Source organism: Sus scrofa, chromosome 11 (assembly GCF_054392235.1).
Source record: "Sus scrofa isolate SSC_HxYL_T2T_F1_AM1 chromosome 11, Sscrofa_HxYL_maternal_Yorkshire_Landrace_v2.0, whole genome shotgun sequence".
Lineage (NCBI taxonomy): Eukaryota > Metazoa > Chordata > Mammalia > Artiodactyla > Suidae > Sus > Sus scrofa.
Window position 1 is genome coordinate 6,254,164 of NC_139393.1, and position 12,379 is coordinate 6,266,542.

General features: G+C 53.7%; 1 protein-coding gene and 1 long non-coding RNA gene across 2 annotated transcripts in view; one reads left to right on the forward strand and one right to left on the reverse strand.

The window, feature by feature from the left end:
• Positions 1–4,888: 4,888 nt before the first annotated feature.
• FLT1 (fms related receptor tyrosine kinase 1) overlaps positions 4,889–12,379 on the reverse strand; it is a 174,609-nt gene continuing 167,118 nt past the window's right edge. The window contains exons 28-30 of the mRNA XM_001925740.8: positions 12,140–12,227; positions 10,518–10,612; positions 4,889–7,474 (exon numbers count right to left, since the gene is read on the reverse strand). Coding sequence (XP_001925775.6) covers positions 7,273–7,474; positions 10,518–10,612; positions 12,140–12,227 — 385 coding nt within the window. The 3' untranslated portion in view covers positions 4,889–7,272. The remainder of the gene's footprint in view (positions 7,475–10,517; positions 10,613–12,139; positions 12,228–12,379) is intronic.
• The window catches only part of LOC146398495 (uncharacterized), a 112,023-nt gene continuing 107,460 nt past the window's right edge, over positions 7,817–12,379 (forward strand). The window contains exon 1 of the long non-coding RNA XR_014819118.1: positions 7,817–8,106. This is a non-coding gene — a long non-coding RNA (uncharacterized LOC146398495). The remainder of the gene's footprint in view (positions 8,107–12,379) is intronic.

Consider the following 12,379-nt stretch of genomic DNA (forward strand, 5'->3'; position numbering starts at 1 on the left):
CAGATATCTGCGGGGCAAGAATTCCAGGTGAGGGACGAGCCGGAAGGGTTTGAGGCGCGGCGAGGAGGCCGGTATGGCCAGAGTAGAGTGAGCAGGAGGAGGGTCAGGAGGCTCACGGGGAAGGAGGGTGGTGTCTTGCAGAATCCTGGGCTTTCCCTCTCGTGGGAGAAGCTACAAGGGGGGTTTTGAGCAGGACAACATGATGCAGCATTTGAAAAGGATCACTTGGGCTACTCATTAGGAAGCGCTCGCAGTATTTCAGGGAAAGACAACAGAGGTGACGGCCGCGGAGGTGGTGGGGAGCGGCTGGGGTCTGAAGAGACTGTAAAGCAGAGCCGACCGGCTGTCCGGACTTCGTGGATATAGAGTAAGAAAGAAGAGAGGGCGTTCCGTTGTGGCGCAGTGGTTAACGAATCCGACTAGGAACCATGAGGTTGCGGGTTCGGTCCCTGCCCTTGCTCAGTGGGTTAAGGATCTGGCGTTGCCGTGAGCTGTGGTGTAGGTTGCAGACGCGGCTTGGATCCCGAGTTGTGGCTCTGGCGTAGGCCAGCGGCTACAGCTCCGATTCAACCCCTAGCCTGGGAACCTCCATGTGCCGAGGGAGCGGCCCAAGAAATGGCAAAAAGACAACAACAACAAAAAAAAAAAAAAAAAAAAGAGAAGAGAGGAATCCAGATGACTTAGGATTTTGGCCCACTGCTGGAAGGATGGAGGGTGCCACCGAATTGAAAGATGGTTTTGGGGGCGGGGAGGGGGGTGGCTCTGGGAGGACAGGGAAGTGAGGGCAGACAACTGGGAATCTGGTCTGGGGCCTGTTAGAGATGTTTAGCACATGTGTTCTGGTTATTTATTCTTTTGTAGCAAGCGACTCTTAAGACTTCATGGCCTAGAACAGCCATCAGTTTATCCTCGGGGATTCTGTGGGTCAGGAATTTGGACCGGGCACAGCCGGGATGGCTCTATCCGTTATTGGGCCTCAGCAGGGAAAACGCCAGTGGCTGGGAGCTGGCATCGTCAGATGTCACACCTGAACTGAAGGGCAGGAAGGCTGGGCTCCCCTGGGGACTGTAGGTGGAAGCCCCTGCACGTGGTCACTCCGTGAGGCTTAGGTTCTCCAAGCTGTGTGACTGGGTCTCCGGTGGGAACTGTTGGAGACTGAGTGACCTGGAGACTTGGATGGTGGCTGCATGACCTTTTCTGACCTGGCCTTGGAATCATGCAGTGTCCCTTCTGCCACATTCCACCGAGGACAAGTGAGTCACAAGGCCAGCTCTGATTCTGGGGGAGAGGAATTTGATGGGCAAGTGTCAAGGACACATTTCCAAAGGTCGTGTGGGATGGGAGATACTGTGGCAGCTATTTTGGGGGAAAATACGGTCTGCCATAGATAGCATCAGGACCAAACAGTTTAGCACTCACTGGGACTTGGGAGGTTAGGGGAGAGATGGGGTCTACACGTGTAATTTGCAAGGCATTATCATAGAGATGTCATTTCAAGCCTTGAGATTGGTTGAGATACTGAAGACAGTATAGACTGAGAAGGGGTCCTAGGGCAGAGCCCTGGGGTGACTAGAACACCGTTCAAAGGTCAGAGAAAAGAGAAAACCAGCAACAGGCAGAGATGACCAGTGAGCCGGGAAGGGAAATCTGATGTCCTGGAATCAAAGACAACGATTCCAGGAAGAAGGGTCAGGGTGTCAATACATCAAAACAGACAGGCTGGAAACAGCCGTTGAGTTTAGCAATGTGGCGGCCAGGGATGGGCTCGTTACGTGCTTTGAGTGAGCAGGAGTGAAGGCTCGGCTGGTGTGGGAGGATCGAGGAAGCAGAAGCAGCTTTCAGGGAATTGGCCATGAAGAGAAGTGGCATGGTAGCTGGAAGGGAGAGAAGGGGCAGAGGGGTTTTATTTTGCAAGATGGGAGAGGTAACAGCATGTTCTGAGGATCTAGTGGAAGAGCAGAAAATGGACAAGGGGGAGGGCAGGGGTGCATTGTGGGCCGTGACCTTGAGTAGACCGGGGTGGTGGGGGGAAGGGGGCTGGAGTTCACCAGGGTGTGTTTTTGAGTCGGTCGTTGGAAAGGGAGAGCAGAGGGTGTGGGTACCGATGCCAATGGGTGAGCAGATGGGATGGTGGGATTTTGCAGTTCTCTTGATTCCCTCAATTCTTGATTCCACCCTTCCATCCATAACACATAACAGGACCTATCACATTGGATTGCTTTGAAAATTTAATGAGTTTCTTCCCCGAAAACACTTGGAATAGTTGCTGGCACATAAAATGCAGTTGATGATGTTTCAGTCAGACTGAGCCCTCACCCTTTTTATTTTTGGGGGTGGCAACTCGCAGCATGTGAAAATTTCCAGGCCAGGGATCAAACCTGTGTCACAGCAGTGACAGCACCAAATCCTTAACCTGATAAGCCACCAGGGAACGCCAAAGCCTTTTTACTCTTATTATTTTTTTTTCAATTTACAATTTTTTTTTTTTTTTGCTTTTTTTAGGGCCACACCTGTGGCATATGGAGGTTCCTAGGCTAGGGGTCAAATCAGACCTACAGCTGCTGGCCTACACCACAGCCACAGCAACGCAGATCCCAGCCAGGTCTGTGACCTACATACACCACAGCTCATGGCAACGCCAGATCCTTAACCCACTGAGCCAGGCCAAGGATCAAACCTGCAACTTCTCGGTTCCTAGTCAGATTCATTTCCGCTGTGCCATGACGGGAACTCCCTTTTCACACTCTTTAGAATGGATTTTTCTTCTATGAAGATTGTCGTACATCAGGTTTTTTCCTTTAAATGATCTTCGATTAAAGAATAGCACGCACACACTCGTTTACAAGTAAGTGTACAGCTCCATGAATTATCTCAACACACTCATGTGCCACACCCACACCAAGAAATAAAAGTGGCTTCTAGTTGGTTTGATGGTTTGTTTGTTTCATTTTTTTTCTCTTAAGTGTCTTTAGTTAAAAAAAAAAAAAAAAAAAAAAAATAGAAGGCTGGGGAGTTCCCGCAATGGCTCAGCGGAAATGAATCCGACTAGTAACCATGAGGTTGCAGTTCAATCCCTGGCCCCACTCAATGGGTTAAGGACCTGGCATTGCCATGAACTGTGGTGTAGGTTGAAGATGCAGCTTGGATCCTGAGCTGCTGTGGCGGTGGTGAGGCTGGCAGCTGTAGCTCCAATTTGGCTACAGAAGGCTGGGACCTAGGGTATTTTGAAATATTTCCTGGCCTGTGAAACCCAAAAAGTCTGGAAAGAGGTTTAACACTGAGGAGCCCAATAAACCTTACTGGACCATCCTTGTGCTGAAAGAAAAAAATCAATTCCCAAATGTACTAAGTTTCTAAGGTCATGAGGAAAAAAATTTTTAAGCTGTTTTTATTATTTTTTTTTTTTTTTTGCTTTTTAGGGCCGTAACTGCTGCATATGGAAGTTCCCAGGCTAGGAGTCAAATCCAAGCTGTAGCCGCTGGCCTACACCACAGCCACAGCAGCACCAGATCCGAGTTGCCTCTGCAACCTACACCACAGCTCACGGCAACGCCAGATCCTTAACTCACTGAGTGAAGCCAGGGATCGAACCCGCGTCCTCTAGTTAGATTCCTTTCCAGTGCACCACAACGGGAACGCTGAAAATTTCTGACCTATGACGTGACACCACTTCCTTGAGTATTCTTCATATCATTTGACTTTTGTGTTAAAAAAAAAATGATCTTTTTAAAGGATTTCGGATTCTAGAAGATGACATGCTTGTTGCCTTCTTCAGCTGACCACAGATTTATTGCTATTAGTCATCTATTCCTTTTTTTGCCTTGTCCCAAAGGAGGGCTTGTTTTCCCTGAAATTGTTCCTTCAGTCGAGCCTGCTCATGATGCTATTAGGAAGGTGGTGGTACGGCCACTTGCCAGGACAATGGGTTGGTCCCTTATTCTGCTAGTGAGTATCTGAATTGTTTCTCTCTCGAGCCTGTAACCCACAAAGCAAAGTTGAAGACTCCTTTCCCAGTGCCCTTTTTTCAGGGAAGCTCTTGTGTTGTAGGCTTTTGCCTAATTGTTTTTTTGGAGAACTCGCGTTTCTTACACCGGCGGGCTCAGAGGAGATCGCTCCCCGGAGCCTGAGCCCCGAAGAAGGTTTCACAAGGCTTTTATGGGCCAGCTCTTCCGGGTCCGTGCTTGGCCAACCGGCGTGAGGTCAGTTTGCCTCATTATTTTGCACGGTTGCCTGCAGACACCCTCCGATACACACACCTCCACGCATTCTGTAACTATGGTAATAATTAGCTGAAATGTTGTATTTGGGAAAGCCTGGATCTTTTTTAATTGCGGGGAGTTCTACCTGCAGCCAGCACGCCACCCTCGGTCTGTACGTTTCCCTGGTGACAGTCCCTCCAGTGGCCAGTGTCCTGGGCCAGGGGCCTAGTGACTCTGTGTCACTGTCTGCAGGGGCTCGATTGACAGCTGCCCGGCTCCAGCCGCACTCATGTTCTGTGTCTTGCAGCGTGTTTAGGAATTGGTACTGCAGGAGTTCCCGTCGTGGCGCAGTGGTTAATGAATCTGACTAGGAACCACGAGGTTGCGGGTTCGATCCCTGCCCTTGCTCAGTGGGTTAAGGATCCGGCGTTGCCGTGAGCTGTGGTGTAGGTTGCAGACGTGGCTCGGATCCCGCGTTGTTGTGGCTCTGGCATAGGCCGGCGGCTACAGCTCCGATTCGACACCTAGCCTGGGAACCTCCATATGTCGCAGAAGCGGCCCAAAGAAATAGCAAAAAAAAAAAAAAAGGAATTGGTACTGCAGGACGTCTCCCAGAACACCTGCCCCATCCCTGGGGAAACCAAGACCCCCTTTGGTCATTTATACGCAAAACAGAAAATAAAGAGAGGTATTTGGAAGTTAAGTTTATTATATGAAGATAGCATACAAAATACATTCATAGTGACTAGAGATGTAGGATCAAATTCTGTCTTAGATCTGCAGCATATATTCTTGGTTTGTATAAACGTAACTTTAAAATTCCAGTTTCCTTAAATAGTTATGCACAAAACACACACACACAAATATACATATAGCTCCTACCGCTGTCAGTCAACGATGCACGCCTTCTTTCATCAGGTAAGAGGGACCGCCGCGTGTTGGGTCCTCTTTGACATTTTCAGGATTTGGACGCGCGTGTTCCACGGGTCTGAGCATCACTCTTAGACTAAGCAGCCCCAGGCCTGCCCGTGGCGCCAGGGCCCGTTCACCCCACTGCCATGTGTGCACGATCCCACAAGTCCTGCAAGGGGGTGCTTGTTCCTTTACTGTCTGTGCCAACCGTCAGACACAACAGACGGCTCTAACGATACCATCAGGGAATCCGTGTTTAATTTTCAGTGCTGTTTCAGCGAACGGGTCCAGGCCAAGCCCTTGCAACTAGACACACTCGTTGCTCCCAGCTTCCATTTTGCTTCCTTCATTAAGGATCTGACTGATGGACAGACCCGAGTCCCCGAGGAAGCCAAGCTGAGTTCCACGGGTTCTTTTTCTTTTGGAGAGACCATATGACGAAGGTCTCTCAGTGATTAAGCATTAGGTTACTGAAATCAAGACGTTATATGTGGAGCTAAGGTCTCTGCTTTCCTGAATTACTGGATCCTTAACTGTTTTGCAAAAACAAGTGAATTGACTGGTCTTCTCCTCTCTTCCCTGTGTAACCTCCTCCTGGTTCCCTGAGTCCTGCCCTGGCCCGGGTCACAGGTGCCGCTGTGAAGAGGGGAACAAGACCCTCCCCTCCCTGGCCTGACCCGACCTTGTCTGGCCTTGGCTCTTGGCTCTTCCAGCAGAGCCCCCGCGGGAGCCCCCACTGCCCCCTGGGGACCATGTCACTCTCGCACCTCTTCACACAAAGAGCCCTGAGATGAGCCTGCGACACCAGGAAGGGAGCATGGCCTTGTCCATGGCTTCCGTCTCAGGCTCTGGGGTTAAGTTCCAGGCGTAAGGGAAGCACCCTCTTCTCTACCAGAAGCAGTGAGCCTTGTGGCCTGTGAGGCCGACCGGCTCCAGAAGGCACCCCGTCCTACACACTCAGCATCGCACAGCGCTGGGGCGACCAGGGCCTCCAGTCCTGAGAAGCAGGCACCCTTTTGTACCCTGTCTCCCTGTTTCCACTGTCCTCAGGCCCCTGGTGGGGCCCGAAGCAGATGGAAAGAGGCTTTTCTCCTACTGACAGCTCATCAACAAGTATCCTGAGTCCCAATTCGAGCAATATCTTGCATAAATTACATACTACCTTTTCTCTCAAGGAGCATAAAGTGCTTAATAGACATTGGTTAATGCTCTTCTGTCCAGGAGACTGACTAACTAGTGAGGCGGTGGGGCCCCCACTAAGAAGGAAAACCCATGATGTCCTGCCCTTCACGTCCCTGCCGATCCGGGGGGGGGTGGGGTTGGCTGGGTTGGTGTAGAGAGGGGGTGTTCACTTTGGTAACTAACTGTACGAAACAGGTTAATTCAAAAACCGAATGAGATGTCTTGACTACCTGTTAAAACTCAAAACAGACTCTGACATTATTTTGGAAAAGGGGTGGTGTTAGGCCCCAAAGGTAACCCGACAGACCAGCCTCCGGCGGGCTGGCCTCCTGGGAGCCCAGGGCCTGCAGGTCCAGTGTGTCCCCCGGAAGGGGTGGGCAGACAGGCCGGCTCTGAGCGCCCCTCTCAAGTGCAGGAGACAAAAGCTGGCCCCGGGCTGACGTTTCACACTTTTAATTCCCCAGATCATCTCTGCCTCTCTTACCTCCCTCACCCCTCTGTCCTGTGTGCCCCGGGCTGCTTCTCGCAGGTGGCCTTGCCCCACTGCGTCCCCACGCGGCAGCCCACATGCCTCCTTCCCAAGCACCTGTCCTCGTCCTCCTCTCTCCTTCCCCCTCTGGCACCAGGCCTCCTGGAAGAGCCGGGACCCTTGGGGGCCCCCTGGGTTCGCGCCGCCCCCAGGCTGGGGGTGGGGGAGGGGGAGGAGAGGGACGTCCTGGGGCCGAGGAGAGGTCCCTCCTGCACGGGGGGGTGGGTGGGAGTGGGGTGTCAGTGGCAGGGCTCCTGCGTGTCACACGTCCTCTATCAGGGGTTACATTCTTGTTAGTCGAGAGAGACAAAAGCACTATTAAAAACTACAAAAAAGCAGCTGGCTCCTGGGCAAAGGTGAAGGCGTACATTTATATGTGAATAATATTGGCAAAGCTCGTTTTCTGGGGGAATCGATACACACGTGGTGCTGGAAGGGCTGTGCGGCGGCTTAGACGGGAGGGCTGGAGTACAGGACCACCGAGTTGTAGTCGGGGGGAGGGGAGCAGCACGAAATCTTCCTCTCCAGCTCCGAGTGGTCATAGGTGAATCTCCGCTGGCCCGTGCTGAGGTGCCCACAGCTGGAGTGGCAGAAAGTGGGTCTGTTGAGGTCACAGAGCCCCGACTCCTTACTCTTGCTGGTTACTCTCAGGCTAAAGAGGGAAAGGGGGGGAAAAACAAATCAGTGTGTGAAATGGATTTCCCGGAAACAAACACCAGAGTCCACTCCTTCCTGGGCGGACTGTTCACAGCTGTTCTGGAGTTAGTGGCTACTGAGCCCTCTGGCCAGGGTTGCTCGGGTCTCCAGAACTGCACGAGGCAGAAAGAGGCGGCCCCCGGGCCGGCGGAGCCTGGATGAATTACGGCGAACCCAGAATTCCTGGCGAAAACGAGGCCCGGGCCTGGGTCCAGCCCGCCCACTCTGGGGTCTCCTGTGATTGGCTGAACGGTGTCTCCACCCCCCAATATAACGATGCGGAACCCGCGGCACCTGCGAGGAGCACCGTATGTGCGGCGGGGGCTGTGGCTAAGCTGAGGGGCCGCACCGGTTCTTGTAAGAGAGGCCGAGGGGGCTTGAGGACCACACCAGGAGGAGGTGATGGACGGTGGCGCGAGGGCCGGTCCTGCCTGTGGCTCCGGGGGAGGCAGCCCCCATCCCCACCTCGGCCTTGGACTCCCGGCCTCCAGGTCTGCGGCAGAATACGCTTCTCTTGTCTTGAGGCAGCGAGTTTGTCGTAACTTGTTACAGCAGACTCAAGAAACGTCTGGAACGTCCTACAGAAACGTGAGTGCAGTTCTCTGGAGTTTGTGCTGGCTGGCGGGCCAGGGCGAAGGGCGGCGGGGCCGGCTTCTGGGCTCGCTGTGCCGCGTCGGGCGAGGCGGACACGCGGGAGCAGGCTTGTCTTGTCTGCGTTTCCAGAGCGGGGCTGGGGTGAGAACCCAGCACCGCCGCGTTGTTGCGTTGGCGCTGGACCAGCGGGCTTTGGTCCAGGTCTTGTATTTTAGTCTCGGAGTAGAGGAAGCAATGAATGGTTGTCCTTTTCCACAAAGGTCTCGAGGTGTTGCCAAGCAGGACAGGAGCGCGTGGGCTCCTACCCCTCCCCCACCCCGCAGACTCTGATCTCAGGCTCCCAGGTTTTCGGTTCCGGTTCCGGGATGCGGTTGTGCTCGCGCAGGGAGGAAGCAGGCACGAGGCGTTTGCCTGCAAAGGTCCCTGGCCCTCGAATTCCCCTGTGGTTGATGAGTTGGGCTGGTGTGTCACTCAGCGGCGCCATTGGCACCCTTTGATTTAGATCACGGTGGGCAAACTGCAGCCCGTGCGCTGGCCACCTGTTTGTTTGAAACAATGGCTTTATTGGCTTAATCTGCATGCTCTGCCCTTCACCTCTTTACAGCTGTGTATGTGCTTAGTATATTCACAGGTGCAGCCACCACCGGTCAATTTTAGAACCTTTTCATCCCCTAAACCCCGCTCCATCAGCATACCGAACACCCCTCTTCCCCACACCCCCACCCCAGCCCTGGACAGTCACTGAGGGTCTGTTTCTAGGGCTGCCCCTTCTGGGCATCTCATGTGAGCAGAGTCGTTCACCGCATGGTGTTTCACAACCGGCTCTTTTGACTTAATGTAGTCGCGGTGCATCCATGTTGTTGCCCGAATCAGTACTTCCTGTTTTTATTGACACATTGTATGCTGTTGTATGGATATACTGCATTTTATCTGTTGTCCGTTCCCAATCGGTAGACATTTGACTTGTTTTACTGTCGGATATTTTGAATAACGCACCTATGGACACGTGCTCACGAGTTTCTGTGGGGTGTGTAGCTACGCGGTTGAATTGCTGGGTCGCAGGGTAACCCCGTTTAGCCCCGCAAGGAACTGCTGGACCACTGTCCTGAGCGGCTGCGCTAATTCTAAGGGTCTCCCCTCCCCCCATCCTCGTCTCCGCCGACTCGGCTTCCAGCCGTACTACCGGGTGTGCCCAGGTGTGTCGTGGGGTTTTGATTTGCTCCCCCAGGGACTCATGATGTTAAGCATGTTACCGTGCGCTCCTGGTGCCACTTCCTGTGTTGGGCAGGGTTTGTAGGCGTGAATGGAACACAGCTGCCCCTGTGGCTCGGGTCCTGTTGAGGGCTGAGCTGAGCAGGTGGGTACTATCTGGCCCTTTAGGGTAGGAGTCCGCAGGCCCTGATGCAGGTGGGAGAGGAGTGGGTTCTGCCTGGGGGTGGGACAGGGCGGGCGTGTGAACCAGGAGAGGAGGGCACACCTGGTGGGCCGGGCCTTGCCCTGTCCACTGTTGCGGGGCAGAGACAAGCACAGAGAGAAGCGGGGCGGAGAGGCCACGTGATTGTGACAGTGCTGCCCAAGGCCACCGTGCGGAGGCAAGAGAGCCAGGGGTCCAGCGGGGAACAGGCCTTGGTCTGGAAGGGCTGGGGTCCGGGGACTGGAGACAGGAGGGGGACCCTTCCTGTGCGGACGCTGCGGCCGGGCTTCCTCGCTCCGATGAGATCCTCACTGCTCGCGGTCGGGTGTGCTGGCTCCTTTCGTCAGAGGGACTGTGCTTCGTGTGTGTGGACCACGGTCTTGGCTGGAATTTCTGTTTCCTCTTAAACGCCAGTCTTCCTTCCCAGAGCCTGGCGCGCGGATGTCCGATTTTATGCCCTCTTTCCTCTCCTCCGGGGCGGGGGTGCCAGGGGCGGGGGGGGGGGGGGTAGCGCGTTCTGTGGTGAACACTGCGCTTTGGGAGGGCGGGCGGCCCTCACTCCATCTTCCTTCTCACCCTCCGAGACCTGACCACGGGAATTCCCTGGTGGCCACCAGTTAAGAATCTGGCATTGTCACTGTAGCGGCAGGGGTCACTGCTGGGGCGTGGGTTCAATCTGTGACCTGGGAACTTATTTGGGTGTGGCCAAATAATAAAGAAATAAATGAAAAGTCATAGATTTAAAAAAAACAAAAACATGGGAGTTCCTATTGTGGCTCAGTGGTAATGAACCTGATGAGGAACCATGAGGACGCGGGTTCGATTCCTGGCCTTGCTCAGTGGGTTAACGATCCGGTGTAGCCGAGTTGCTGTGGCGTAGGCTAACGACTACAGCTCCAATTTGACCCCTAGGCTGGGGACTTCCACATGCCTCGGGTGTGGCCCTAAAAAGACAACAAAACAAACAGAAACAGAGAGACCATTTCCTTACTCAATCTTGAGTGAGGCCTTGGGCTTGCTCTCCGTCCAGGTGAAGCGCTTCAGCAAGGGGCAGGCCAGCAGGGAGCCGTTGTCCATCTGGTAGTCCTGGCAGGAAGGGAGGGAAAGGTTACGCCTCGTGCTTAACCCAGAGAGGCCAGTCGAGATTGGGCGGACACCTAAGGCCACTCCAGGCCACTGTCACCTTCCACTGCCCCTGCCCCTGCAGACAAGCACTGTCTCCACATTGGCAAGTCTACGCTTTGTCTGGCAAGAAATCCCTATTCCCAGTGACTCTGAGGCCCTGCGCCTGAAGGTCAAGAAAGTCCACGAAAACCAAACAGAAAATGGCAGCTAGCAGGTGAGTGCTTTTCCTGGTCAACTTTTATGCAAAGTGTGGCATGAGTATATTAAAGCTAATTGGGCAGGTGACTTGGCAACAATATGCAAAGATTGTGAGTAATGGCAAAGACACTGTTTAATTTTTTTCCTGAAGAGGCTGTGGCGTTTCTGGGCCTCCTCGGTCATCGTTTCCAGCAATTCTCATTCCTCATCGGTTCGTATTTTGCCCTGAGTTTCCTGCAGACGCCTCCCGCCACCCTTTGAATCTCCTCCTTGGCTCTGTTCACGTCCTTGGCTGTCAGTAAAGGAGCCTAAGCAAGGGGGCTGCCCCGGTGGATAGCCGTGTATTGGGGTGGGGGGGTTCAGGTTCAAAGAACTTTTCTGTGATTTGCTCAGTCTGGTCTCCTTCGACTTAAAAGCCAGTGCACTCAGCCCAGAGCAAAATTTCCAGCTACTCCGCCTTTTATGCCCCAGCTTATTGGTAATGTTTTTAACGTTTAAATAATCGTTTCCTCTTGTACCTGGTGTGTCTGAAAGGTTTCGGTGCTTCTCAAGGGTACCTGGGCTGTGTCTCGAGGCCACACGTTTGTGGTTTGCGGTCCTCCCCCTCACACCGCAGTGGGTTTTCCAGGGCTTCTCAGATTATAATGTGCACATGGACCCCTGGGGATCTTGTGACAATGCAGTGCTGACTGGTGAGTGGCCCTGAGATCCGGCATTTCTAGGTCACCTCTGGCCCAGCCCTGCCTCCCCATGGAGGCATTCTCTCAACCCCATGGCCCAGATCTCTGGAGGGACAAGCTGCTTGCGGCCTCTGGTTTGTACAGATTACTGTGTGGCTTGTGTCTCCCTGTGTGGCTGGGTAGGTTTGTGGCCCTTTCGTCTTGGCATCTTAGGGGGAGGGAGCGGGAGGCCTGGAAGATTCTTCAGGATCTCAGCTGCTCTTAGGAGAGGGCTCCCGCTACATCAGAGGCCTAGCCCTTGCACAACTTGGAGTCCCTCTGTTACTCGGAAAGCAAGCTCCCTTCACGATGGCCGAGATGCTTAGCGACACAGTGCGTTTCCTAAGGGACTCAGCTAGGCCTCAGACCTTGAGCCCCTGGACCCTGGAGTGGATTCCAGGTCAAACGACAGAATTATTTCTAAGTCTTGTTTTCGGACCTCCTGCAATCATCTCGGACACTGCTGATGACTGGCCCCTGCGGACCGAGAGCCACCGACTCCTGGGTTTGTGTCTGCGGCACAGGGTCCTTCCTGCAGGGCTGTGCCGAGTAGGCTGCTTCCGTTACTTACGTTGAGCACGGAGGTGGTGGCGTTTGGGGAAAGTTCTTCAAAGGTTTTGATTCTTTCCAGGCTGATGAGATTGAAAGCATTCACGTATCTAAAGAAGAAGCAGAAAAGGTGATCAGGGCAGGAAAATGCATCTGCTGTGACGAGCCGGAGCCCACGGGCACCGCACCTCAGCCAGGATGACCTACGATCCTAGGAGTCACCGACCCTCTTGGAGGCTGTGTTCCCCCAGGGATCCGGACA